At 44.6% G+C, this 26226-nt stretch overlaps 1 protein-coding gene across 50 annotated transcripts in view; it reads right to left on the bottom strand.

The window, feature by feature from the left end:
- Nucleotides 1–4859: 4859 nt before the first annotated feature.
- Nucleotides 4860–26226, bottom strand: part of TCF7L2 (transcription factor 7 like 2) — a 217662-nt gene continuing 196295 nt past the window's right edge. For 8 of the 50 annotated variants that reach the window (XM_055352144.2, XM_055352142.2, XM_055352143.2 and 5 more), the window contains 7 exons: nucleotides 21399–21539; nucleotides 20638–20797; nucleotides 20082–20189; nucleotides 14473–14521; nucleotides 13825–13875; nucleotides 12537–12609; nucleotides 4860–6984 (listed from right to left, as the gene is read on the bottom strand). In XM_055352144.2, the coding sequence (XP_055208119.1) occupies nucleotides 6567–6984; nucleotides 12537–12609; nucleotides 13825–13875; nucleotides 14473–14521; nucleotides 20082–20189; nucleotides 20638–20797; nucleotides 21399–21539 (1000 nt within the window). In that variant the 3' untranslated portion in view covers nucleotides 4860–6566. Of the gene's footprint in view, nucleotides 6985–11840; nucleotides 11914–12536; nucleotides 12610–13824; nucleotides 13876–14468; nucleotides 14522–20081; nucleotides 20190–20637; nucleotides 20798–21398; nucleotides 21540–26226 lie in introns of those variants that run through there. The other 42 variants (XM_031015239.3, XM_055352145.2, XM_063710489.1 and 39 more) reach the window with 11 other exon arrangements.

Genomic DNA, 26226 nt, shown 5'->3' with positions numbered 1-26226 from the left:
TTGGTGTTCCCTTTCCTTAAAAACTCCAGCCTATAAGATGGTGCAGAAATAAACCCAGGAAAACTGGAGACCAAGCTGGCTTCACCCAGACTTACATGCCAGTTCCTAGAATAGTCCCTGGTGTAAGCAGGTGCCCAAGAAATGGTCACTGAATGAATGAAAGTGCTTACAGCTCCCATCAAGTGTATCCACGAGGTGCTAGCTTTTAAAAACCCAGCTTCAGAGCCAGAACTCACCAGTGTTGCCCATCGGACACAGGCCAGAGTTCACGGCAGGCCTCCCCGATGGCCAGGTGCCTGGGAGTGCGGAACCAGATATGGAATGGGAGACAAAGAAGCCAACCTCAGATAGGAATCCTTTCGAAAACCCAATCTATGGCCCTGTTCATTCATGATTCCCAGCTCTGGTTTGCAACACTTGCCTCAGGCACCGTTCACGAGAGGCTTTTAGGCTACTCCTCAATTTCTTTGCAAAGGGCTTTAATTGAAAACACGTTTCTATGCCGCATTTCTATATCACAAAAAGCAACCCAGACAGGGCTGTGGCTCCCCAGAGACTAGAAGTCATTTTCCTAAGGCCATTAAGTTGCAGGTAAAATGAATGAGTGTGGATGAGTCACAATGTCTGTCCCTGGGTCATGTAGATGTGTCTTCTGCATCTAGATCTTTGTGATTCTCTTACTTGGGTGTGAAGAGCTGGACTAACCAGCAGAATCCCAAAGAGAAATAATGAAAACAATAATCCCAGCACTTCGGGAGGCCGAGGTGGGCAGATCACCTGAGGTCAGGAGTTCAAGACCAGCCCAGCCAACGTGGTGAAACCCCGTCTCTACTAAAAATGCAAAAATTGGCCGGGCGTGGTAGCACACACCTGTAGTCCTAGCTACTCAGGAGGCTGAGGCAGGAGAATCATTTGAATTTGGAAGGAGAAGATTACAGTGAGCCACGATTGTGCCACTGCACTCCATGCACTCTCCAGCCTGGGTGACAGAATGAGACTCCGTCTCCAAAAAAAAAAAAGAAATAATGAAAACAAATAGAAGACTGGCCTTTGGCTTTTATATTAACAATAAACACTATGACCTACTAGTCTAGCAACTTTGCATCTTAGCCCTCATACAAATCTGTCCAGATGAACACCAGTATCATCACTTGTTAGCTGAAGAAACAAAGACTCAGAGAGATGAAGGAATTACCCAAGGACACACAGCGAGAGAGTCAGATGTGGGATCCTCCAAGCTCAGATTCACTCCACTGCTCCAAGCTACTTACTTTCTCGAAATCCTGCATCCAGGTCCAAGGCTCTCTGACCCTATGTGAATCCACATCATCATGAAAAAAAAAAAAACAACGAACCTTTTAATATCTGAAACGAAATGCCATCTACTGTAAAAATCGCTTTCCACATGGGCCTATCCAAGACCACCACCAATAGTGGAACGAACAACTGCCCATTCTCAAGGCTTCTGTGCTAAGACTCAGCAGTTGGCAAATGATTCTGTAGTGGGCTGAATGGTGCCCCCCCCAAAATATATGTCCGTATGCAAATCCTATTAAAACATGTATTGCTTTATATAGCAAAATATGTGATTAAGTGAAAGATCTAAAGAGAAGGGATATTTATCCAGGATTATCTAGGTAGGCCCAAAATCCAAAAACATGTATCCTTGTAAGAGAGAGGCAGAGGGTGTCTGGGGACAGACAAGAGGAGAAAGCAATGTGAAGATGGAAGCAGAGATTGGAGTGATGTGGCTTCAATCCACGGAGTGCCAAGGATTACAGGCAGCCACTGGAAGCTGAAACAGACACGGAACAGATTAGCCTCCAGAGCCTTGGAGGAAGCTCGGCCCTGCCACCACTTTGATTTCAGACTTCTGGTTTGCAAGGCTGTGCAAGAGCAAATTTCTGTTGTTTTAAACCACCACATTTGTGGTGATTCATTACGGCAGCCACAGGAAACATACGCCCTACTAATATGCAAACATCTTTGGCTAAGCCCCGTAAGAGGCCGAAAGTGATGTGGCTGGGAAAGTGAGAGTTATCGTTTCCCAGACGTTGTTTCAGGGTCTCTTAGTAACAAAAAAACCCGCAGATCCACTCTTACAGATGAAATTAGAAGATGCTGAGTTTGAAAAGAAACTCTTGAGGTAAGAAGAAATCAGAGAGAGAGAGGAAGTGCCAAAGGGCAAAGACTTGGCTGGGCATTTGGAAGACTAGAGCTTGGGCTGCTGAGAACACAGGCCTAGCGGAAAGGAAGTTCCATCTTGGGTGGAAGGATCCTCCAAGTACCAATCAGGTGTTGTAAGGCAGGTAAGCGTGTGACTTGGTGACCCCCATTTTGATTTTTATAGAGATCGGCACTTGGGCTGGCTGACAGCAGAGGGACTGACCCCCTGCCCTTTTTCTGGCCTTTGTAACAAGGGCAGTGGGTTACATCCCAGCACGGCCGAAAGGATTAAGGTCACCACCACCCTGAAAGTTGTGAGAACACAAAATTTGGAAGGCTCATGGAGAGTTTCCATTTTGCTGCTTCCTAAAATATGAGTGTTGAGTTGGCCAACCTCATTCCTTCTTTCCTTCAAAAAATGTATATCAAGCACCCCACTGTGTGCCCGGCACTAAACCAAGACCCTAGCATACAGCAGTGGCACGAAAGCCACAATCCTGTCATCCTGGAGGGCTCTCTAGAGAAATGGTTTTCAACTGGGGGTGATTTTGCCCCCCAGGAGACATCTGGCGATGTCTGGAGACGTTTCTGGCTGTCATGACTGGCGGTGGGGCAAGCACTGACAGGTTATCTAGTGGGTGGAGGCCAGGGGTGTTGATAACATCCTACAATGCAGAGGTCAGACCCCCACAACTAACAATTATCTGGCCCAAAATGTCACGAGTGCTGAGGTTGAGAAACACGGTGAGGCTGGAATGACCTAAGCAGACGACAGCCACTTTCAAAGGAGACTAGAAGACAGAGGCCTGAAAGACCACACAAGAGGGAGACAGGCAACCCTCGGGGGCTCCGGACCATCTCCCCCAACAAAGGGATGTCTTCGTCAAGACCTGAAGCATGAGGGGTTGTTTTCCAGGCAGGAAGAGCAAAAATGCTTTTAGGTAAGCTTAACTCTGTAGTACAGCCAGAGAGGAAAGGGAGTGAGCGAGTGTGTGAGGCAGAGGAGGTGGGGGAATCAAGGAAATCCTCTGAAAGGACTGTTCCCTCACTTCTGTTTTGGAGGGGAAGGACCGTCTTTATTTAAGAGCAGGGGCCCGGAGTCAGATCTGAATTTAAATCCCAGCCCCACCACCTCCTGTGTGGCCTTAGACAAGGCACCTAAAACCCTCAGTTCCTAAATCCATTTTCAGAAAATGAAGCAGAGGGTGGCGGAGGAGAAGAATGTCTGCCTTAGGTGGTAGTGTTAGGATTAAATGAGAAAATGCACATAAACAGCTTGGCACACTGCCACGAATAACAGATACTGTTCTTATTTGTGTTTTCAAAGGTCACTCGGCCCAGTGTGCAAAATAAAATGAGGAAGGACAACCAGAAACACTCCTCCCTGGGAATACAAAGCAAAGCAAAAACAAAATGCCGAGATTTTACAGAACAAAAACTTGCTTGAGCAAAGCAGTTTCCGAGGGGCCCTTAAGTCCTTGATGCGATACTGTGGTCACCTTAAGAAACCACAACGGCAACACGAACAGTTCCATGCCCATTGAAATCGTCATCCTTTGAAGGTATAAATGTCCTAGATAAATGGAACAATGTGTCCCTCCATCCATCTAGTCAGCAAGAGAAATGAAATCCAGGGGAAACCTTAGGGAAGATCTGTATCATGGCCCCTGCTCAGTGATGGTGATGAACTTGGGCTCTTACCAGGGTACAGCCAGAACACTTGGATCCCACATACAGCAAAGCCCTTCCACACACACCTTTCTTTTTTTTTTTTTTGAGACGGAGTCTCGCTCTGTCACCCAGGCTGGAGTGCAGTGGCGCGATCTCGGCTCACTGCAAGCTCCGCCTCCTGGGTTCACGCCATTCTCCTGCCTCAGCCTCCCGAGTAGCTGGGACTACAGGCGCCCGCCACCACGCCCGGCTAATTTTTAGTATTTTTAGTAGAGACGGGGTTTCACTGTGTTAGCCAGGATGGTCTCGATCTCCTGACCTCGTGATCCACCCGCCTCGGCCTCCCAAAGTGCTGGGATTACAGGCGTGAGCCACCGCGCCCGGCCCCACACACACCTTTCAGTGCATCACCTTAATCCAATTTTCTAAAAAGCTGCTTACTCAATAATCACTCACTGCTAGAGAAAGGGCAGTTTGATACCCTTGCATCTCTCCCAGGATGCAACTCTTGGAGGTTAGGATGCTTTCACATCCATGATCCTTAACTGCTAAGGATGTGGTTTCTTAAGTGCACTCTTGGTGGACTAAGTCTCATTCACCAGAATTAAATTCTTTCTGCTTGCTACGGTGAGAGGATGAGTAGGATATTTCAGAGAAACTGGTTTATAGCCCCCCAAAAAGTGACATTTGCTCTGTAACTGTGCTTTGCTTTCAGCAACAAACTACTGGGAATGGCACAGTGAAATACTACAGAAGACACACACCAGGGATCCCCTTTGATACTGATCATCTCCATTGCAAATGACACATTATGCAAACCAGATACACCAAATGGGCCACGAGGATGGAGGGGAGGGGATCAACCCCTCAAAAGAGTCCAAGACCACGTTCTGGTATCTAAGTCATCACCTACACACTAACTGTATGGTCAAGTTCCAACTTGGGAATATGTTTTTCTTGATTACGGTAGGTCCAGCTTCCCTAGAGATAAAAATCCAAATCACAGAAACAAGTGACCAGCCTTTATCTGCACATACTAAGTTGCTTTTATTAATCCAGAATGGCATGCTACAGATACTGTACAGCATGAACATTTATTCATTACAAAAATGGCTTCCAAACCATTAAAAATGAACTTGGAATAAGAGCATAAAACGGAACAGTAACATCACAACTGTTAGGAAACATTCAAAGTATTCACAAAAAATGTTATAGTTAGCATTTTAATAAACCAGAGAAAAATCGGAGACAGTTTTACAATCGCTTCATGTCAACTACAATGGCACTGAATGAACAGGTTTCAGCTTTATACAGCATTTTGCAACATCAACATGCCTAGGTTTTTTTTATTTTTAAAGTCTGCTGCCTACTCGTATGTAATATGTGTACATAAAAGCGGCAGCTGGTTTTTCGTTTAAGAGTAATCTAATATACAGAATTTTGGCCCTTAAGGGTTTATACCTCTTCATTTAAAATGCTTTCTGGACAATCTGCTACCAAACACATTTTGTTATAGGTGACATTAAAACTACATACAAATCTACCTATGTAACATCACAGCAAAACATGATGAACAAAAATTACAGCATCAAAAAGAGGGAGAAAGCTAAATTCACTGAGAATTTTGGCACGTAAAGTTTTGCACACGGTCAGTCCGGGTCCTAAGGGCGCAGGGTAGGGCATCCCACTGGGAGTTCAAAGGGGAAACGAAGATGGTTCCCACTGCTGCTCAGACAGTGTCGCTAAAATTCCCTCACTCATTTTCAAGTCTTGTTTTACATAATGGCTTTTAAAGCAACTTTTGTTAATGCTACTGATCCTTAATGCAACTATTAATGTCCATTTGGTGACATCTGGGTTTCATACAGAAAAAAAAAAAGTCAAAAAGGGGAAACAAAAATATATATACACATTTTATATATAAACTTAAAAACCTTGTACAAATGAGTTGTTATATATAAGATGCTTATGCTAAGGGGAAAAAAAACTTTATACAGTTTCAAGAAAAAGGAAAACATATTTAAAAAGGGACGACATACAGGTACGACAAGCAATCTCTAAAGCAATAAATACTACTGGCCCAACAGCGTTGTGATTCTATTAAGTGTTGAGTAGCGTCCCCTCCCCCCAAAAGAACAACACCATGGAACAAGGTATATTAACACATTTTTACCCTTTGTTTCTGTACATTTAAACAATAACAAGTAACATCACAATAAAAGTTGTTTCACACAGAAAAAAAAAAAAAAAGTAACGGCACTGCATTCGTGGTGCCCTTACGGTTTAAAAACCAGATGTAAAATGATTGGTTCGCAAGCTCGTATTTAATACAAATAATACAGAACCAACTCCTTCTGGAGGGCTGCTTCAAAATTGCTTTTTTTTCTTTTTGTTTTTTAATCAGTCTTTTAAAACTAAGCTATCCGAACTACATAACAGTTATGTATATATATATATTTTTTAAACGCTACAAAGACTTTAAACAGCTGTTGATAAAAATTTTGGTAGAATCATGAGGTTCTTCTCTCATCTACATATTTAAAAGGAGAAATTGAAATAAGAATGGGTCAAATATTGACCAATGAACTCGATAAACATCAACTAATGTAGCCACATGGCACAAAATTAAGAGAGTACAAAACAAAACCTTTCAAGGTGGGGGTGGGGGGCAAATTAAGAAAAGCGAAACAAAACCATAAACAAAGCAGCTGGGGTTCACGACGCTAAAGCTATTCTAAAGACTTGGTGACGAGCGACAGCGGCTGGGGCTGGGTCCCGGCCAGGGAGCTGTGGGAATGTAAGGAAGAAGTCGACGGCTGTGCAATTGATGAGGAGGGGGCGGCAGGCTGCAAAGCGGCTGGGGGCAGGTCCAGGGCCCCGTTGGGACAGAGGGCGGAGGCCTTGTGCGTGGCCTCAGCGAGCAGGAGGGCGGGTGGCGGAGGCATCATGGACAGGTGGGCCAGGGGGTCGGGCTTCAGGGACAGCGACAGAGGCTGGGTCTGCTCAGTCTGTGACTTGGCGTCTCGGGGAGGGGAGCCTAGCAGGTTGGGGGAAGGGGGAGGCGAATCTAGTAAGCTTCCATCTGAAGAGGGTGGGCTGAGGCAGCTGCCTTCACCTTGTATGTAGCGAACGCACTTTTTTTTTCTCCTAGAAACAGGGAAGAGAGTTATCTGTGAATAGAGGGCACAGATGCCAACGGAGAGAGTTACCTAATGCTCACACCCAAGCTGAGGTCACCTAAGGGATGTCCCACAGAGGTGGCACGCCCAGTGGTCCGAGGACAATTACGGTGGCGCCCCCCAGGGTGGGTCGCTCACTTCACAGTGCCCAGATCGAAGCCTGCTCTGGCAAACAACTTATTTAAGAGTCTGAACTCTCTACTTGCTTCCCCCAACCCCTACTAAACACCCATGCCCCACCATGCCCAAATTATACGAGAGCAGCATGGAGGCGGCCACCTGCAGACGGTGGCATCTATTTGCCAAAAAGTGGCTTTGTCCAAATTGAGATGAACTGAAAAGCTCTTTTGGCTTAGTCCCTCACTTTCCCATCCAGTTTCCTCGGCCCTTCACTCCCATTCCCACCACTACCACCCCCATCCCCCAGTGATGTGTGTGTGTGAGTGTGTGTGCGTTTAAAAGAGAAAGACAGAGCTCCTTCCCCAGCCGCCTCGTATCAATATGAAACTCTCAAAATGCTCACTGTTGAGCCCACATAGCTGAAGGCAGCGCTAGCAAGAGGCTTAAAGGTTTTAACACACCACCACCACGAGGCTGCTGGCGCCCAGAGAGCTTTCGGGCTTGTCTGTTAAGAACCACACCAAATCAAGAGAGGTCAGAATCAGGTGAGAAGGGAGGAAGGGAAACAAAAATAAAACAAAATAAACTTAAAAAAACAAAAAACAAAAAACAAAAAACGAAACAAAAAAAAAGAAACCACCAAAAACAGGTAGAAGAGAATAAACAAAGGTGGGGGAGGGGGAAGAATAAGAAAAACAGAAAATGATTCAAAGGAACAAGAATAACTGGTTGTATGGCCTGCAGGTTGTGGATTAAATTAAGATTCAAATTTGATTTTTTTTTTTTTAAGATTTGGGGCTTTCCCCTCCCCCACCCCGCAGTGAGAAGGTTGGAAGGAGAGATGGTGAGGATGGGATGGATGGAGGGGCATCCTGCCCTTGTCAATATGCCGAGGCTAGTCAATGGAGGGTGCAGCACAAGCCGGTCACCGAAGTGACTACAAAGAAGAAGTGCCAGGGAATCGCAGCATGGACCTTCCTGGGTTTGGGTTATCGTGATTCGTGTTTAAACCAGAAAGACTAATTTTGCCCTACACCAAAACCAGCATCTCCCCTCTTCACTACTCATTCATGTAAGAAATAGGAATGAGAATTTCAGAGCCTTTCTTGCTTAGCATCAAAGGATGAGGTCGGGGAAAATCAACTCAAGAAATTGAGCATGTGACTTCAAAGCTTCTCCTCCCATTAATCCCAGTCTGATGGGATGCTATTTGGTAAGGAAAGGTGAGCCTGGGGATCAACCCCACTAATGCTATAAAAATAATGCAGATACAGGAAGTGTGCTCATCTAAGGACCCTAGAATATTGTCAGAACCATGGCTGATAACACTCCAACTGGAAACACATGTGTAAGCACTGGCCAGCTTTCTGCCGCTGGAAGCAACCAAGATGCTGCCTGCTTGAAGGCAACCACTGTCAGACAATGTCACTGGCCTTGGAAAGGAAGGGGGTGCTGAGTTCCTCCTCTCAGTCTGTGCCCCAGAGCTGTCTGATCATGCCCCTCTGTGTGTGGGGTTTGGACTCAGCAAGATGGCAGGAAGGCAGGGAAGGAGGGGAGGGGTGTAAGGGAGCATGCTCAGTCCTCCCTGCCTCCCAGAGGCTGAGATTCATGGGGGCTAGTGGCCTCAGGGTCTGTCTGTTCCCTCTGGGTCAGAAGGAACTCTAGGGGAGCAAGCACCACCCCCTCTCACCCTCAATTTGGCAAGGTTCCTTTTTCTCCCTGGGAGAGAGTAAATAGACTATGGGTTCTGCTTCCATCCCAGAAACCAAGATAAATAATTAAGCCTCTCAGAGTTTTAAACCACCTTAGCCTGCAGATCAAAACATGCTCAAAAAACTAAGATGTCCATGCATTTTAAAAATGGGAGAAGGAAAGGAGGTGGGGAGGGGGAGGGCATAAGCAAAACTGAGAAAGCAACAGAGAAAAACAGAGAGAGGAAAGGAAAGGGAGAAAGAAAGAAGTGGGGAGAACAACCAGGAAGACAAGGGATCAGCACCAAGCAGCATTCCATGCTATATTAGGGCAGAGTGAAAAGATGGGAAAAGCAACTTGGTGGGCTCAAAACAGAATCTTGTTAAAATGTCCACAAATGTCAAATAAAACTAGAAACCTTGTGTGGTAAGCTAGGAGCCCTGATTGGCTAGGAGCATTCTGGTACCTTCCTCACCCCTCCCACCCTCATGACGTGGAAGTTTCCAGATCATAGGAATGAGAGGGGTATCTGGAACACGGGACATGAAGACTATGGCGACAGAGCGATGGGTCTTCCAAGGTGGCTGAGCACAGGGCAGCTGGCACACACACACATTTCTGACGAGTCAGAAAATGCCTCGGTTGGCAACTGCTTTTCTTTTTTTTTTTTTCCTTTTTTTTTTTTTTTTAAAGTACATTTTGTCCTACGGGTTTCAGCATCAAGCCAGGGGTGGCCATAGCCACGTTAAAAGGAAAAATTGAGTAAAAGGGGGAAGGTAACCCATACTCTTAGCACCCCCAACCTAGGCTTCATCTCGATTCAGAGGAGTGGCCTGTTAGAAACCCCTTTCTAGCTTCTTGTTTATTCTGAAAGGAAACTAAGGGGTCTTCCTGATCCTGTTTTGGAATAACATCCTTCAAAGACAGCAGAAATGCATTTGCTAATCATTCCATGGTACGGAAAAGTCACCAACAAAGAAAAATATCTGCCGGGAAAGTCTGAACACTGCTGAGACTGGAAAGAAAACCAGGTGGAGACAGGGACCTAGGGAACTCTGGCACCTAGGACCAGGGGCTCAGCATCTGCAGCAGAAATGCTGCCCTATTGACAGCCCCTCCAAGATGCATTTTAGAAAACCATGCTGCTCAAACAGGAAGCAGCTACAAAGGTTTTGGGTTGGCAGATTTTTTTTTTTTACATATCAATAAAATTCTGGTCTCTGAAGATACACCCAGGCTGTAAGCAAGGTGTAAGCTAAAGCTATGCCCAAATGGGGGATGTACGTTTGGGTCAATGTTAGGAATAACTTCAAGAAAAAAAAAAGTCTGACTTGCAGCAACTGCTTCCAAAACAAAAAAAGGATTCATAAACCACCACCCACCCCATTAATAAAATAAACAAACCAGGTACCTGAACCGGCCTTATTGTGAGGAGCACACAATAGTGTCAGTTGTACATTTCTACAGATCATGAGAAACCCTCTCTTTTAGTGACCCTTGTGGTTAACCAGTCATTGGCCATGGCAGGGCATCTCAGAACAGGCTTCCACAGCTAGTTATCTTCCCACCTGGTACAAGTAAAATTTTGACAAATTCACTGCTTAACAGAGTCCCTGCCCTCCCTGGCTAGTCCTAATTAAATACCTAACCTCCTCCATCAACTTTGTCACAAAACTCCTTTCTGTTGTGCAGAGAAGACCCCAGGACTGTGTCAAAGGGACATCTGTCAGCTCTGTGAACACTACCATCTCACAGAATGCCTGGGGAGTTCCTCTCCTGCCGGGTGTTCAACTCGCCCCCAAATCCCTCATTCCACAGGCAGAGGGCTGTCTGTGTGGCTCCCTCTCAGGGAATACTCTCAGGCCCTCTCTCCTCTAATGTGTGCTGGGGTCAACATGAGGCACTTCACCGATCTCTCATATTGGCATCAGAGAAGGGGGGAAGAGACACAGGAGACTCGTGGGCATGCACGTAATGGGATGCACATCTGATCTAACGTCTAAACACGGAGCACATGGCAAAGTCATGAAGGGGAGGGACACGTGACGAGGGAGGCACTACAAACAGGGAAGCGTGTTTAGGGTGTTGAAATACCTACCATTGTAATATTCCAAATTCAAAGACTGCTTGTATCAGAACAAAGAAACAACACATTTAACCAAAGGTGGTCATTAAAGAAAGGAAATGAGACAGGAGCTAGTCGGTATCCCTCCACCAAGAAGGAAGTACCTACACTTTCCCTGAGAATGCAGGCTGGATGGAGACCTGCAGGTGGAACATGGGTGCTTAATTTGGACACTTCTGGGATGTTCTGATTCCTTTTGGAACCAATGCTATATATATATACACACATATATTTTGTTAATTCTGCAGGCCTAGGGACGCTGCAGTCTGAGACTGCATGACTCACTGCTTGCAGCCCTTTAGCTGGTGCATGCCGTTCAATGCCACGCTTCTTTTTCAGCACTGTAAAACAATGTCAGCTAACCAAGCTCCTCTGTACAGACATGTGGTTTTTAAACATAAAACAACCAAAAAGGAAAAAGAAAAAAGGGAAAGAAGAAGCCTACCCCAGAACCCTTCTCCATGTGTCTAGACTCTAAGTGCACGGGAATGCAATTGCTGCCAAGTGTTAACTCATTCAAACCTTTGGAAATGGTGGCTCTCTGTGCTCAGTACCCGGGCCACCAAGGCATTCATAGGGCCGGACCAGCTCCAGGATGCTGGCTTTCAAAGCAAAAAGATAAGTGCCCCTCCTTGTTTGTTAAGGCTGTGGTCTCAGTCCTGCCACCAGGGATATTATTCATGAGAGCAGGGGGAAAAGAGAGAAAGAGAAAGTGGGGAGAGGAAATGGCATAAAATTAGCAAGGAAATTTTGAAGAATGAGGATCATTAGTCATTGATGCCAGAGGGGAAGTAGATGGGGAACGAGGTCAAAATAAATTATCACGCTAAGGTACCGGAAGGACAGAATGCTTTGATTTTCCCAAAGGCCTCGCAGTGGTAATATACCTGCACGGTTTGCACCATAAAGTCTGTCGGTCAAGCCCGAACAGTGCCCGACACTTCTTTGGAGTATTTGCATCTGTTAGCATAAGGTAAACACAAAAAATACAACACAATGGTGGGTCGTGCTCAGTTGGATGTGAAATCTCAGCTACAGCTTCCTTTTCTTCTCTATCACCTTGGTTCTATTTGATAATCTTCCCTCACCAAGGACATGAAAGGAAAGGACTTCTATGAGTCAAAAGAAAAAAAAAACAAAATAAAACAATAAAACACACACACAAAACAACAACCAGAAACCAAAAAACAACAATGAAAAAATAAATAAATAAAAAGAGAGAGATAAGAGGAGGGGAGAAGGTGACGTCATTTGCTTCTACCTAGGCCAGGATTCCGATCCTGGGCTGTCACAAGGAAGGGATGGGGGTTGGCAGGTAACATTCCCTGGGAGGGGGCGCGCTAAGGTTTGCTGTCGCTGACCCGAGGAGGCACGAGTGATGCTGTTTTACAGTGGCATTTTGGCTGGCAGCAGCAGGAGAACAAGCACATCCCTCATAGAACCCATACACTTGGCAGTGTCCCACTCCCCTGTGTCTCCTGAGATCCACACACAGAGCTACAAAGCAACAGGCCAGAGAAGGGGGAGAGGATCGAATAGACCAGCTGCAAACCAGCACAGCGAATCTGGAAAACTATACACACCTGCAAGGGCCGCACCAGTTATTCTGTTGATCAAGGCCAAAGCGCGCTCGGCATTTCTTAGGAGCGCTCAGGTCTGAATGAGTTCAAGAGAGAAGCGAGCAGAGGAGGAGAACGTGGGAGAAAGGGAGAGAGAGAGAGAGAGAGAGAGAAAGAGAGAGAGGGAGGGGGGGGGGAAGAGAAAGATACAAATAAGAAAAAAATAAAAATAAAAAAGGGAATAAATCAATGACCTGGTTACTAATTGCAAAATATTGACTTTCGTTTTTAACTTTCTTTAATTAAAAAAAAAAAGTAAAAATCACATTCTTATTCAACTTTTGAAATTAGCTGTTGCAAATAAAGCTGCAGTATCCCTTCTTTAAGGACTGTCTCTCAGATTTGGTTCGAGCTGATAAAGGGAAGTTAGACATGGAATAACTCTTTTAAATATTTTTCCTCTTTTAGTTCTGCTTTCCCTTTTTTCTCTCAATTTTTTTTCTTAAAGAAGAAAATAAAGCGAAGGAGGGAATTAAGTTTGTAACATGCTTTTTTCTTCTCAGAATACCATAGTTTAAAAAAAGAAAAAAATTACAAATAAAAACAGAACAAAACGAAACAAAATAGAAAGAAATAAAGAAAGAAAAGGGTTGTGGTACTGGGATATTGCAGCTTTTGGAACGTTCGTCTTTTTTTTTAATCTATTTTCATTAATTATTAAGAGAGGAAAAGATAAAGGTAAACAGGCTGTGTGAATGAGCTGTTAGGAGTTAGTTAGAAGCTCATAGCAGCATTTAAGCAGGCACAGTCAGTAAAACGCTAGTGGATTTGCAAGTTATGAGCAGAAAAGCAAAAGAAAGAAAAAAACTAAAAAAAAAAGCAAAGGAAAAAATAATCATACTGCGGATGCATGCTTGCGTGAGAAAACTTAGTGGGAGCAATGAAAAAAATGCCATTAGATTAAGGAGGTTTATTACTGAATTCCTTCCATTTTTTTTTTAACCAGTCTCTTTTAAAGAAATACTGCATATTCAATTTGCACAGTTAGTTCAACTCTAAATCACTGTCATCACTGCTTAAACAACTGTTATGGGAAAAATAAATAAACAAAACAAAGGTTAAATTAAAAAAAAAAAAAAACAGAAGCAACTGAAAAAAAAAAAATCTACCGAAACATACGAAACCGTGTTGATGGTCATTTTAAAGAATGTTCAAATGTCATACGTGTTTAAATGTTAATAAAACTATAATGGCAAGAAAAATTAAAAAACAGTTTATCAACTATTTTAATGACTCAAAATGACATTAGCACCTGTAATCGGAGGAAGTGAAAGGCAAGGATTTAGGAAACATTCGCTGTGTTCTGAAAAAAAAGAACAAATTATACAAAGCCTTCAAAATTTTTGTTTTGTTTGTTTGTAAAAGCCTGGCCTTCTCCAAGGGACCTCTGAGATTGCCTATGCAGTATTTCTAATTTCTTCTAGAGAATGACAAACCTCCTTAATTTAAAATGGGTGTAATTTACCACTGTAAAGGCATGCATCAGAACATTCAGGAACAGCCCAGTTAATATCAAACACTCACACACACCCCCTCCTACTCCCCTAAGCCCCGCCCCCTCCTCATCCCTTCTCAGGCACACACAAAATAAGCAGACTGTATAAACCCCGGCATAGGCATGCCTACCGCTTGCTCTCCAGTTATAGGCTTTGCAGTTATTTTAAAACACATTCCACTAGAATTACAATGTGCTTTTCATGCAACAATGGATGTTACTAGCTTTAAAAGGGCAGTCATGAAGCAATTAATTAAAATGCATAAACAAAAAGGCTAGCTAAGAAGGGTTCCCCCACAATGTCCTGGCCTTGAATTTCTCCTGCCTCCCCCAGATGGAAACCTAACATAAAAGGGTGGTCCTCAGGCTACAGCTCCTTCCTCTAACCTGATGATTGTCACTTACCATTGGTCTCTCCCGGCTGCTTGTCCCTTTTCCTCTTCTTCTTCTTTCCCTAGATGAAGAGATGAAACACAGGGAATTACTGCAAGAAACAGATGTAAGAAGAGTGTCTGGGCGCACCTGGAAGGAGAAGGCAGGAGGAAGTGACCATACAGCCATCTCCATCCACATAAACCCCCGGTATTTGTCCAACCTCAACCCCGCTTCAAGCCAAATGCCCTTGCATTGTACCCCAGCTGGAGGGACACACGCTTCTTGGGAGAAGAGAAGGGATTGGCGGGTGGTGAAGGGAAGCTCTCATTTCTCATGTACCTATGTCCATTGTCAAACCTGACCCACAGCATTTGATCCATAAAAGGGAATGGGGGACTGCACGAGGAAGATTCAGAGAGGAGTGGGATGATGGCATTGCAAGCAGTCTGAGAGCCCATCTTTGAGGAGCACATGAAGGTGGTCATGGCCGCACCAGCTTCAAGGGCTGCCCTGCCTGACCTGCTCACAGCTCTTACTTATGAAGGCCAAAGGGTCCCACTCTGAATCAAGAGAATGAAAGCTTTAGCAGAGGCTTCTCTTAGAGTTTGCTGTTAAAGATGCAGGGGAAAAGGGTGAAATAGAACGAGGAATCATCTGGGCTCCTTTCACAACTGCTGAGTGGGCTGGGAGCAGTGGCTGACGCCTATAATCCTGGCACTCTGAGGGGCCGAGGCGGGAGGATCACCTGAAGTCAGGAGTTCAAGACCAGCCTGGCCAACGTGGCGAAACCCCGTCTCTACTAAAAATGCAAAATTAGCCGGGCATGGTGGTGCACACCTGTAGCCCCAGCTACTCGGGAGGCTGAGGCAGGAGAATCGCCTGAACCCAGAAGGCGGAGGTTGCAGTGAGCCGAGATCATGCTACTGCATGCCAGCCTGGGCGACAAGAGCGAAACTCTGTTTAAAAACAAAAAAACAAAAAACAAACAAACAAAAAACTGCTGAGTGGACATCTGTAAGAAAGAAGATGTTCCCTCAATTCTCTTCTAGCTGACATAATGAGGATGATACCACTCCTCCCATGAATGGGTCACATGTGTTGAGCATATGCCAGGTGCCAGGCATGATTCTAGGTGTGCTACGCAGATGGACTCATTTTAATCATCACAACAATCCTCTTCAACAGGTATTACCACCATTCCAGTTTCACAGAGGAGAAAACTGACGAGTTAGGTAACTTTGCCAGGGTCACACATCTAGCAAGTGGTGGGGCCAGGAGAGAACTCAGGTGGTCTTGGCTCCAAAGCCCTCAACCACAAGGCTCTGCTGCCTACATGTTTAATGCCCAGCGCTCCAAGGAAGCTCTTTTAGTGAGGGCTTTAGGGGATGCACTGCATGGAGTCTTTCATATTCTCCAACCTGATCCATCTGCTCGAGGTTGCAAATGTGGAATGGGACTGGGGGGAATTCAGGAGAGGCGACTGCCTCATTCCGGATTGGACTAGTTCTCCCTCCCCTCATAGCCCTACCCAGATGAAGTAGCTGCCTGGCATACATTGAAATGAAATGGTCTTACACTGCTGTATGTTTCAGAACAGCTAAAAGTTGCCTTTGCCTAAAGCTTCTCACAGTATGTTGATGTCAACTCGGAAGAGAAAAAGACAATGATAGGCAGAAAGAAACTTGAGGTCCAGGTGCGGTGGCTCACGCCTGTAATCCCAGCACTTTGGGAGGCCAAGGCGGGCAGACCACAAGGTCAAGAGATCGAGACCATCCTGGCCAACATGGTGAAACCCCATCTCTACTAAAAATACAAAAAATTAGCTGGGTGTGGTGGCACATATCTATAGTCCCAGCTACTCGGGAGGCTGAGACAGGAGGATCACTTGAACCTGCGAGGCAGAGGTTGCAGTGAGCCGAGATCGTGCTACTGCACTCCACCCTGGTGACAGAACAAGATTCAGTCTCAAAAAAAAAAAAAAAAAGAAAGAAAGAAACTCGAGAACACGTTAGGCTCTGTCAGGAAAACCTCAAGGTGGTGATGCCACCAAGCTTGGGCTCCACCCAGGGCTGAGGGCCGTCTGTTGTAGAAATGGCCTATCTTTTCTCTGAGGGGAAGGGGCCTGTGCAACTTGGGAGCTTTGTTTTGGCCTTCTGTTCGGGGATCTTGTTGAAACACGCTATGTTCCTTCATGTACAATTTCTTTTAAAAGGACCTCATGTGCTTTATCATGAAGCTGGCATCTCATGGGCCTGCAATGGACCATCTCCATGCCCACGCCTCTCCCACGTGAGGGGCAAAGTGCCACCTGGCTGTCCTGGAACAGGCAGGCGGGCCTAGTTTCGGTTTGTTTAGGAGCCTGAAGTATTCATAAAAACTGGGCACAGAAATGTTTTAACTTCAAGGAGTATCAGCATCCACATACCCAAGGGCTTCTCAGCCATGTGTGAAAAAGCATCCCCGTTTCCAATTCCTTGCAATATACTGTGAAGGCATCTGAAAATTCCTCTACACACAAGGAAGCTGTGCCTTTAGGATATAGCACGGAGATGTTGACTACTGAAGAAGTTGTCATTTAGACTAGAGACTTCTGGAGGACAGGGACTGTGTTTTAATAAAAAGAAGACACGAGAAAGTGGATAAACCCTACACTTAGTGAAGAGGAAGATGCATCTCCAGGGAAGTGGCCACGCTACTACCCCTTTAAATGTAACAGAAGAAAGAAAGGGCCTACGATATGGGTGGAAGAAAAGAAACTCAGGTGAGCAAATGGCATGGGACCTCTATCCTTTACCCAGTGTAGAGGGTTAAAAAGGAAATAATGTCAAATATAATCCCAGGGGTTACATATTACTATGGGACTCAAGATGTTTTCTCTTGGGCTCTAAAGAAGGTACCAAGTCTGACAATCCAAACGTGACTGTTTCACTCAATTCTCTTGTCCTAAGGTAAAGATATAAAGGCTTCCGTTACCAGTTGGCTGGAAAAGCAGGAATGTGAAAGAGGCATGAGAAGATCGCAGGAAATATTTTCCAGAAGAACCTTTTGGAGTTTACAATGACCAAAGTAATATATGGAAACTCCCACGTCAAGTTAGTTAAAAAAAAAAAAATACTAGTTAAGTTGCTACCACATTCAAATCCATAAAAGCTTCAATGCTGCGGTTCTTAGTCCCAGTGTTCCCTAGCGCATAAAAGGAAGGAGTGAGTGTGAGTGTTCACACCCATGTGTAATGAGCCATTGTAATAGGAATCTAAGTACCTCTTACAAGAGATAAAGTTCCTAGAGCCCTAAATCCAGATCTCTAAACCTCAAATCGTCTCAGGAGTTCCCTTATTATACCAAACCATCTTCCAAATTTAAAACTGAGCTAAAGTCATTTCGAGTGCCTACTGAAACCCAGAAAGTATGTCACAAAAAGCCTGGAGCAATACTTTCTCTAAACGACTCCCAGGCAAGTCAAACACGGTATTCTTTTGAAGCTATCACAGTCTGCCTTGTACCTTTGTACAGATTTCACCCTGCCCAACTCCAGGGGGCACCATTCACATAGACCCCAGTGTAAATGACATACTCTAGAGTTGTGCAGTGCACGCCCTGCACAGCTGTACATGAAGGCCCTACTATGACCCAAAATGTCTACTGGGGATATGATCTCTATAGAGAAGCTGAATTCCGCTCTGTAGTATCATTCTAGATTACTCAAAGAATTGGGTCTGTAGCAGGTAGAAGCTCAAGATGAACTCTAAGAACTTCTGACCCGAAACCAGGAGAGCAGCTATCCTGAAATGATATGGTTGTGTACGTGGAGGCTATGGAGCCTGCCTGCTACTGGAAATCTCCACCTCAGGGTCAGGTGGGGGTGAACAGCAAGCCTGTGGGAGAGCATTCACTTTCTCATCCTCTTCCTTTCAGCTCCAGAAGAAAGGCTTCCCCACTGCACACATGCTGGGGACAAACAGAAAGGTCCCAAGCAGTGGAGACCCCGTGCAAGCCCATCTGTCGGCGACAAGGGCTCTCAGCAGAGCACACGCGCCATCCCAGAGGTGCCAGCACTCCTTCCTGATTCAACTCCCAGGATGAGCACAGTCTAGTGCTGCCAGCTAAGGGGGCAGGGCCTCGAGAAAGATAGCCAGGGGCACCTCCCTGCTCCCTCATCTACATGGCAAGCACGGGTTTAAAAGTATGAGAAGAAAGAGGAAGGAGGCCTGAAATTACTCATCAGAGCAGGCAGAAGCAGCTCTTCCTCAGGATCACATAGGCCGGCAGATGTTTGCGATTTCCTGGCGGATGCTAAGTTCTGAGGGAGTAAAGATATCCGACTTAACTCTGAATCCCTGTAATAACTTGTGCACAGTAACTGCACATTTCCCAGCATCTCCTGCAGTTAGGTTGGGTCACATGACTAGCTCTGGCCAATGGGTGATGGGAGTAAGTGACCCATGACACTTCCAGGCCAAGGCAGTTAAGAGCTGTGTGTCCCCAGCCCCTGCCACAGAAGCCTCAAAGGCCATGATATGTTTCACTCAATTCAGTAATAATTTAACGACCTCGACCCCCATACGTCAAGCTGCTTCACCGCGGATGATGCCAGTGGGAGAGTCAAAAGTAACTGGAAAAGTAACCATCCATGGCTCCAAGACATCGACAGGAAGGGGATGAGAGGCCTGTGCCGGCCTTAAGACAAGTTTTGGTGTTCCCCTAAGAGTGGATGGTGAAATCCCTTCACAGAACCAAATGTCATGAAATAAAGTATCAGGCAAAACAAGAGGCATTTCATCCCTTGAGAGAGGAAAGTGGAGTTACTGGGCAAAATGCAGGATAACCAGCAATGGTGAGAAGTGACAGAAGTCTCTGGAAGACAGCGTGCTCATGGGAGGAGAGGAATCGTGGGGTCACAACCACTGCAATTAGTAAAAACAGTCATCCCATGGTGTTTCCTACAACCCAAGAGAGGACTAGGCAGATCCTGTAGCCAACACAGAGCCCAGGAACACATACACCGCATAGCACACTTTCCCTGCCCTTGCTGGGGCCAGAGTCAGTTCATGCATCCTGCCAAAGGCTGACTTCCTCTGGCTGCTTTCAGGGATATTCCCATCATGCTCCTCTCAGGATGAAATAGGCTTCTAACTTCTACTGCACCATGGCACAAAGGAATAGTTTTGTTTTTCCTTCTTAACGGTAAAGGGCCTGCTGAAAGGCCTGGGAGGAATTAAATTCTGTTCCTCCACACCTACCCGCTGGTCTTCCCTAGAAGGCCACACCACTGATCACTGCTGAGGAGCCTGAGGAACCTAATCCGGAACATAAGGTCCTCTGTGTGTATCCTAAGAGCCTTGCCTCCTCTAGAAAGGAGACAAGCACCAAATCAACCTCATTGGTCCTGAGCTGGAACACTGGGACTGCAGCCTCCTCTCTCCACCCTGAAGAATGACTGTGAGCTGATCCAACCATCCACACTGGAAGCCCCTCCCTGCAGTTTAGCGATCCAGGAAGATGCTACCAGTCCCCAAAGCAGGCAGATTGGATGGTCCTGAGGCCCACCCTAGTCAAGTGGCAGGTCCTGTTCTCTTTGTCCGTATAGACGCACAACACAGCTCTACAGACTCCAATCCTAACGAAAATGATCCACCTACATAGTTATCCCGCGCGGACCAGCCGGGGTACAGTTGCATATGAAGCTGTCGCTCCTTCCGGGCCAGCTCGTAGTATTTCGCTTGCTCTTCTCTGGACAGTGCATGCCACTGGAGGGGACGTGGGGTACAGATGAGAAAGACATGAACAAAGAGAAAAGCATGAAAGAACATCACACATTACGTCAAGGTCAGGGAATAAATAATGCTGCTTTTTTGGGTGAGTCCATCCAGAAATGGTATAATCTGTACATACTGACCGTTGGCTGGGTCCTGGCACTAACAGGAATGTTTAGACAAAACCTGATTTGTTATCTATGTCATTCTGTCATTTGCTCACTCGCTCGGGTAGGAGAAGAGCATGGCTGTGGCTGTTCTGAACGCTGAGTGCAGAATAACTAGTCCTGACTCAGTGAAGGCCATTCGAGGATTCAGAATGTGGCTGAAGGGCAAGAATTCTCCAAAGAAATGGGGACAGAGACATTCTGCCACCTGACCTGCTGCACTCTGGTCCCTCACCACCCGCCCCCCGCTTCTCCCTGAGAAGGGCGTCACCTACCCTCCGCCCAAGGATCTGGTTGATGGCCGCGCTTTCTTTCAACGTGCACTCAGCTACGACCTTTGCTCTCATTTCCTTCATATACAACATGAATGCATTAAGAGGTTTCTTTATGTGGGGCTTCTTCTTTTCTTCTTCCTTTTTGGAGTCCTGATGCTTTCTGGAGATAGACAAAACAGATGCAACCCAATAAACAAGGTCGTGGTCCAACTTCCTCCATGGCAGGGAACGTATCTCCTTGTCTCATAACCCCCAAGCCTAGCAGTTTTGGATTAAAAAGCACGCTTTTAGTTCTTCTGCACCCCGGAAAATGGAACAAAAATAGCTTGGGGAGGGGTTGGGGGAAGAGAGGGATTTTGCAATCACTTCCTCAAGTTTCACAAATATACAATTTTCCCAAGCCAGAGGGGAAAGCACATGGTTGCTGTCTTCACCTCGGCAGGGTTTTCTCCTGCTTGCAGAACAAAGCTCTAAATGTTCAATGATGCGGTTAGGGGGCAGGGAAGTGGTTGCAAATCCCAGTGTATCCAAGTACACACACAAAAAACAGTTCTGTTCTAACCCGCGGTGGTACAGTGAGATTCTGCCACTGTGCACTCTCTCTCTCTTTGTAAGGGAGTGAAGAGCCCACACAGGCTGGGTATTGGCTGCAGTCAAACCAAACGAGGCCAACCTTAGGCAGAAAGCCACCACCCAGCAGCTGCAACAGGCTTGCAGAACACTGCGGCTACGAAGAAGGTGAGAAAAACAGCAACACTTACGAACTATGGAGTGAGCCGACATCACTCTGGGACGATTCCTGTTTGACTGTTGGTGTGACTATGGCCGGATGCGGAATGCCCGTCGTGTGTAGCGTATGATGTGGTGGGACCATATGGGGAGGGAACCTAGAAGACAGAAAGCTGTGTAAATCGTCAGAATCAAAATGAATGAATGAGGAGGGATGTGTACACACAATTAAAAAGAAAAAAAAAACAGCACATAACACTCACATGAAAGCAACCCAAGGCATATGAAACCTGTCAGCATTAATTAGCGAAAAATTAAACATAATGATTCTCATAATGTCATTAAAGCCAATTCATTATTGCTACTGACATAAGACATTATGATTTTTAACATCTTTAGCAAAAGACAAATTCAACTGACGTACTTGGGCGGAAAAGTGGGCTTGGACTACCTGCCAGAAATCGCACGTCCACTTGTTTTTTGAGGCATTATTAGTGGCATCTAAGAAGACAATTTCCTAAGTCCTAATCAGCTCTAAAATGAAAGGTGAAATCTTTTGTTGTATATTGACAGCTAAATAAAATATTAACGTGGTTGAAATATACATACATTTTTGACAATGCTGTGCAAGCCTCATTAGGCCTCATCCTGTTGATGAAGTGCAATACAATTTTTATTTTTCTTTTGTGCTGTGTCCCATCATTTGACAGGAATGGGAGAGAGTGAGGCAGGAAGACAGGGAAAATTCAAATAGTTCCTATTTGGTTCATATCATAAGTCATGGACATTTTAAATAAGTTTGTATCCCTTTATGGAAAGATGCAAAAAAAAAAGGAAAGGAAAGGTGCACACACACACAATAAACCTTTGATTCTGATTTGTATGCCCTTTCTTCTCTAAAATTTAGGATTCCTATATCACTTTTACTTCATACGTTGTCTAGGCATCATTAAGAAGTCTTCTAAATGATTATCAAAATTATAAATGAAAGATACAGTTTGTGTTTTCTCCTCTCATGCTGCTCATTTTTTGGACAGTTCTCTAAGACACATTTTAGGACCTGAATTGGCATTTCCCAACCAAGTACATTAGCCAGGACAGAAAGAGCTAATTTCAACCTACTCTTGGCCCATCTGCAGACTGACAATTGGATCAAACACCTTTCTCATTTTCTATTTTGCGTGGTGTCACCATGATTTGTACTGGGTTGGAAGACTCACCCCTCTTCAAGCAACATATCCTACTATAGAAAAAATAGTGAGGGATAGAAAGGGCAGAATCCCAAAAGTAAACAATATGGCAGCCTCCTGCTCCAACCTGGCAAGGTGATTCAAGTGAGCAGATGGGAAGCTGTTCAGATGAAGATCATGGCAACTGTTGCTTTCTTAATAAGTCCAAACTAAAACAGTCCAATGTACCATCCAAGGAATAACAACCTGCTCTTTACAAAGCCAATTCTGGTGGGAACTAGAGGGCCTAATGAGGATCGATCATGACAATTCTTTCAAAATGATTCTGTATGTATTTACAAAGTTTTTTCCAGAAGCGGGCTAGAGATAGTTTCCATTCAGCCAAAATAAGGTAACAAACATTAATTTGAAAAATAATAAAATGATTAAAGTACTAACTGAATCTACACAGATCAACAGTGGAAGGAAAGTTAATGAACAATGCTGATTCTTGAAGAAGGCCCAAGCCACAGTAGACATTTCACTCAAAAATCCCACCCTGACGTGGCCTTTCCTGCCACTGCCTTTACAAATTTAAGCCAGTAGTGAAGACTGCATGACATGATTTTAAAAATAATAACAATACAAGTCCTTCGAATGTATCAAAAAAAAAAAAACAGAGAGAGAAGGAAAATGTAAGGAAACAAACATGCTAACAACCTTCATCCCCTTCCCCTCAAAATAATGTGAAAAACAAAAAAAGCAAAAGCCCTTGGGAGACACTTGGGCTCCAAGTGACACCCTGTTCCCTCCCACTGCTCGAAGGCCTCAGAGGAAACAGAAGTTAAGAACATGTGTTCTTGGAAGCCCTTGGGTGAAGTGGTGGGTGGCAGCTTTTACTGTGAATTTTAAAGGCCTGACATTCCTCAAATACATATGTTCCCTTCCTGCAGAACGAGAATATGTGTACAGACGTGAGAGGGAGAGGGAGGGGAGAGAGAAAAACACTGCGTGTGTGAGTGTGTGTGTGTACGTGTGTGTACATACACCAAATACCACGGGAAGACACCACAATCTGAGTACATGTTGGGGTGCAGACAAACTTCCAATGCAGCCATGAAGAAGGCACATTTCTAAGTTCCCATACCTACACGTATATTCCCATATCTGAAAAATGTTCAGCAAAGAAAGAGACCATGTGTGAACATGGATGTGGGCTGTACACACATACCTTCGCTTAAGAAATTCCTTTCTGCAGACAACTATTTCATGAAATGCAATAAACACCCTAAAAATTCTAAGCAGCTCATTATATACCCCTGTCTGCTTTCATGGCTCCAAGCCAGAATATAATGATGAACCTTAACTTGTTAAGAACAACTAATTTTTGTTTCTGGCTGTCTCAGGGGCTTCTCTCTTACTCATTCTCACTTTACTTCACTGTTGACACGTTTCTGTTAACCGGATGTCATCTGCTGGCCTTGATTTTATGCACAAGCAGTAGGATGCATTTTCCTGTGCAACAATCCTGCTTTGAGTTGCATTAGGTTTGTCATTATTCTCTCATTTTCCCCCTTGCACTTGTAACATTTCATCTCTTCCTGCCTTATTTTTTGTGAGCCACGGTGCACCCACATTATGGTTTATACATGATCTCGCTCCCTTTGAAGCCGGCAGATTTCAGAGCCGGCTCTCGTCAGGAGAAGAGCCTTGCACCAATTTAGCAGGCTGAGGGCCCGGAGCTCCAACATCTCAATCTAAAGGGGGTCACAGGGTGGCACAAGTGAGTGTCAGCAAGAGCTGTTTAATTGCCAATCTAGGCTTCTCCATGGTGTTTAAAGTATAATGACCCATCACTTAATTCTGAGAAGTCCTGGCCCCACTGCTGAATAGAATGAATATCAAAGGGTGTTCTGGAACAGGGCAAGCTGCCTACATTTGCTATAACTGCCATAAGTATAATAGACCTATACTTCTGTCGCCCCATTACCACAATAATGTATTTAATTTGCTGTATACGCTTTTTAACTAGCTATCTTTCATTTGGCCTACCTGGGGAATCGGCCACCTCTCCCCGCACCTTGAGGCCCTAACCTTTCTTCCTGACGTTCCCTGCCTTTCCTCCACCCCCATGCCCACCTATAAATCATCGACTAACCTCCTAATGATAATTCAATCGATCAGCTTAACCCCAATCCCTATCCTACAATTACTTTACCACTGTTAACCTCCAGAATGCACCAAATAAACAAACATGAAAAATAACCAGGTGTAATATACAAATGCTGGGAAGGTGGGAAGATGAGCTGTGGACTATAAGCTGCTACACTAATAGAACGACATGTAGCCATGGTCCCTGGGTGCTCTCCACCTGGGAGACCCCCTACTCATTCCCATGCTTTGCGAGGCTGTGATGACACTATTTAATAAGTGTTACGCCTCCTCTTCTCTCTAGGCCAGAGAACACACGAGCGTTTTCCTACCTAACTAATACTGGCATGGATTTTGAAATTTTGATGATATATTGCAGGTAGAAAATGGATCTTTTCAACTATGATATCCACGGCATAGTTACCGATGCTAGATATGCCACGGTTTGTTTTTCTTAATGAATGTAACTCTCTATCACTGCTAAAGTTACTGTTTTGTAAGTAGGAAAAGCAGCATCTTGACCTGTCTTTCCAGGCCCTTCTCTGGTCTTGGCTTCCCATGTTGGCCACAGGGATTGGGGAAAGAAGCTGGGGACAGCACCCCTGCCGTGTAACGCATGCTAATTTCATTATGTGCCATCATCAGAATGGGTTGGTGATTTCAGACCATCAGCAAAGTCTAAACCTCCACCGATTTAATTAACTTGACTGAAAATCAGATGAACAGAAAATAAAACTATCATTAGAAACAATTAGCGACTAAAACATACTGCTGCCAACCAGTTTGTAAATAAACTAGCAGTCACTGAAAAATTAGCCAGAATTAATCAGAGGGAGGAAAAGAAGAACATGGGGATAGGAATGTATCTTGTAAATATGTTTCTATGCTGAAATATAAATATATATGAATGTACAGCACACACACACGATTTTTTTTTTTAACTTTCAAAGAGTTAGAGCTGCACAGACCACTATGATATGCACCAGCCACGTGTGGCTATTGAATATTTGAAATGTGGCCAGTCTAAACTGAGAAGTGCTGTGCGTATAAGATACACATCAGATTTTGTACCAAAGCTCAGCACAAAAAAGAACATAACATCTTATTAATAGTTGTTGTCCAGCAATAGCATGTTAAAATGATAATATTTTGGCTATATTGCATTGAATAAAAACATGTCATTAAAAATAACTTTATCTTTAAAAAAAAAAAAAACCGTTTTTTAAAAACACGGCTACTACGAAATTTAAAATTCCCTCTGTGGCTCACACTATATTTCTATTGGACAGTGCTACCTTCGAGGGGAGGAGGCGGATGCTTTCTTGTTGACTTGCAATCAGAGTCTGAGCTTTGAGAACACCAGTAATCTTTTTTCTAACTCTTCCTGGTATAATAATAAAACTACCTTCACCACTACCTTTCTTGCTGAGGACAGGACAACAGAGAAATGGCATTTTTAAAAGCTTCTGTCCTGTTTCTCCCTTGCCTTCTTAATTCATTAAAATACATTGTTCAACTGAGTGACTCAAAAATTTTACCC

This window comes from Gorilla gorilla, chromosome 8, assembly GCF_029281585.2.
Source record: "Gorilla gorilla gorilla isolate KB3781 chromosome 8, NHGRI_mGorGor1-v2.1_pri, whole genome shotgun sequence".
NCBI lineage: Eukaryota > Metazoa > Chordata > Mammalia > Primates > Hominidae > Gorilla > Gorilla gorilla.
Note: the sequence above shows the minus strand (reverse complement) of the source record. Positions and strands in the feature narration are given on the sequence as shown.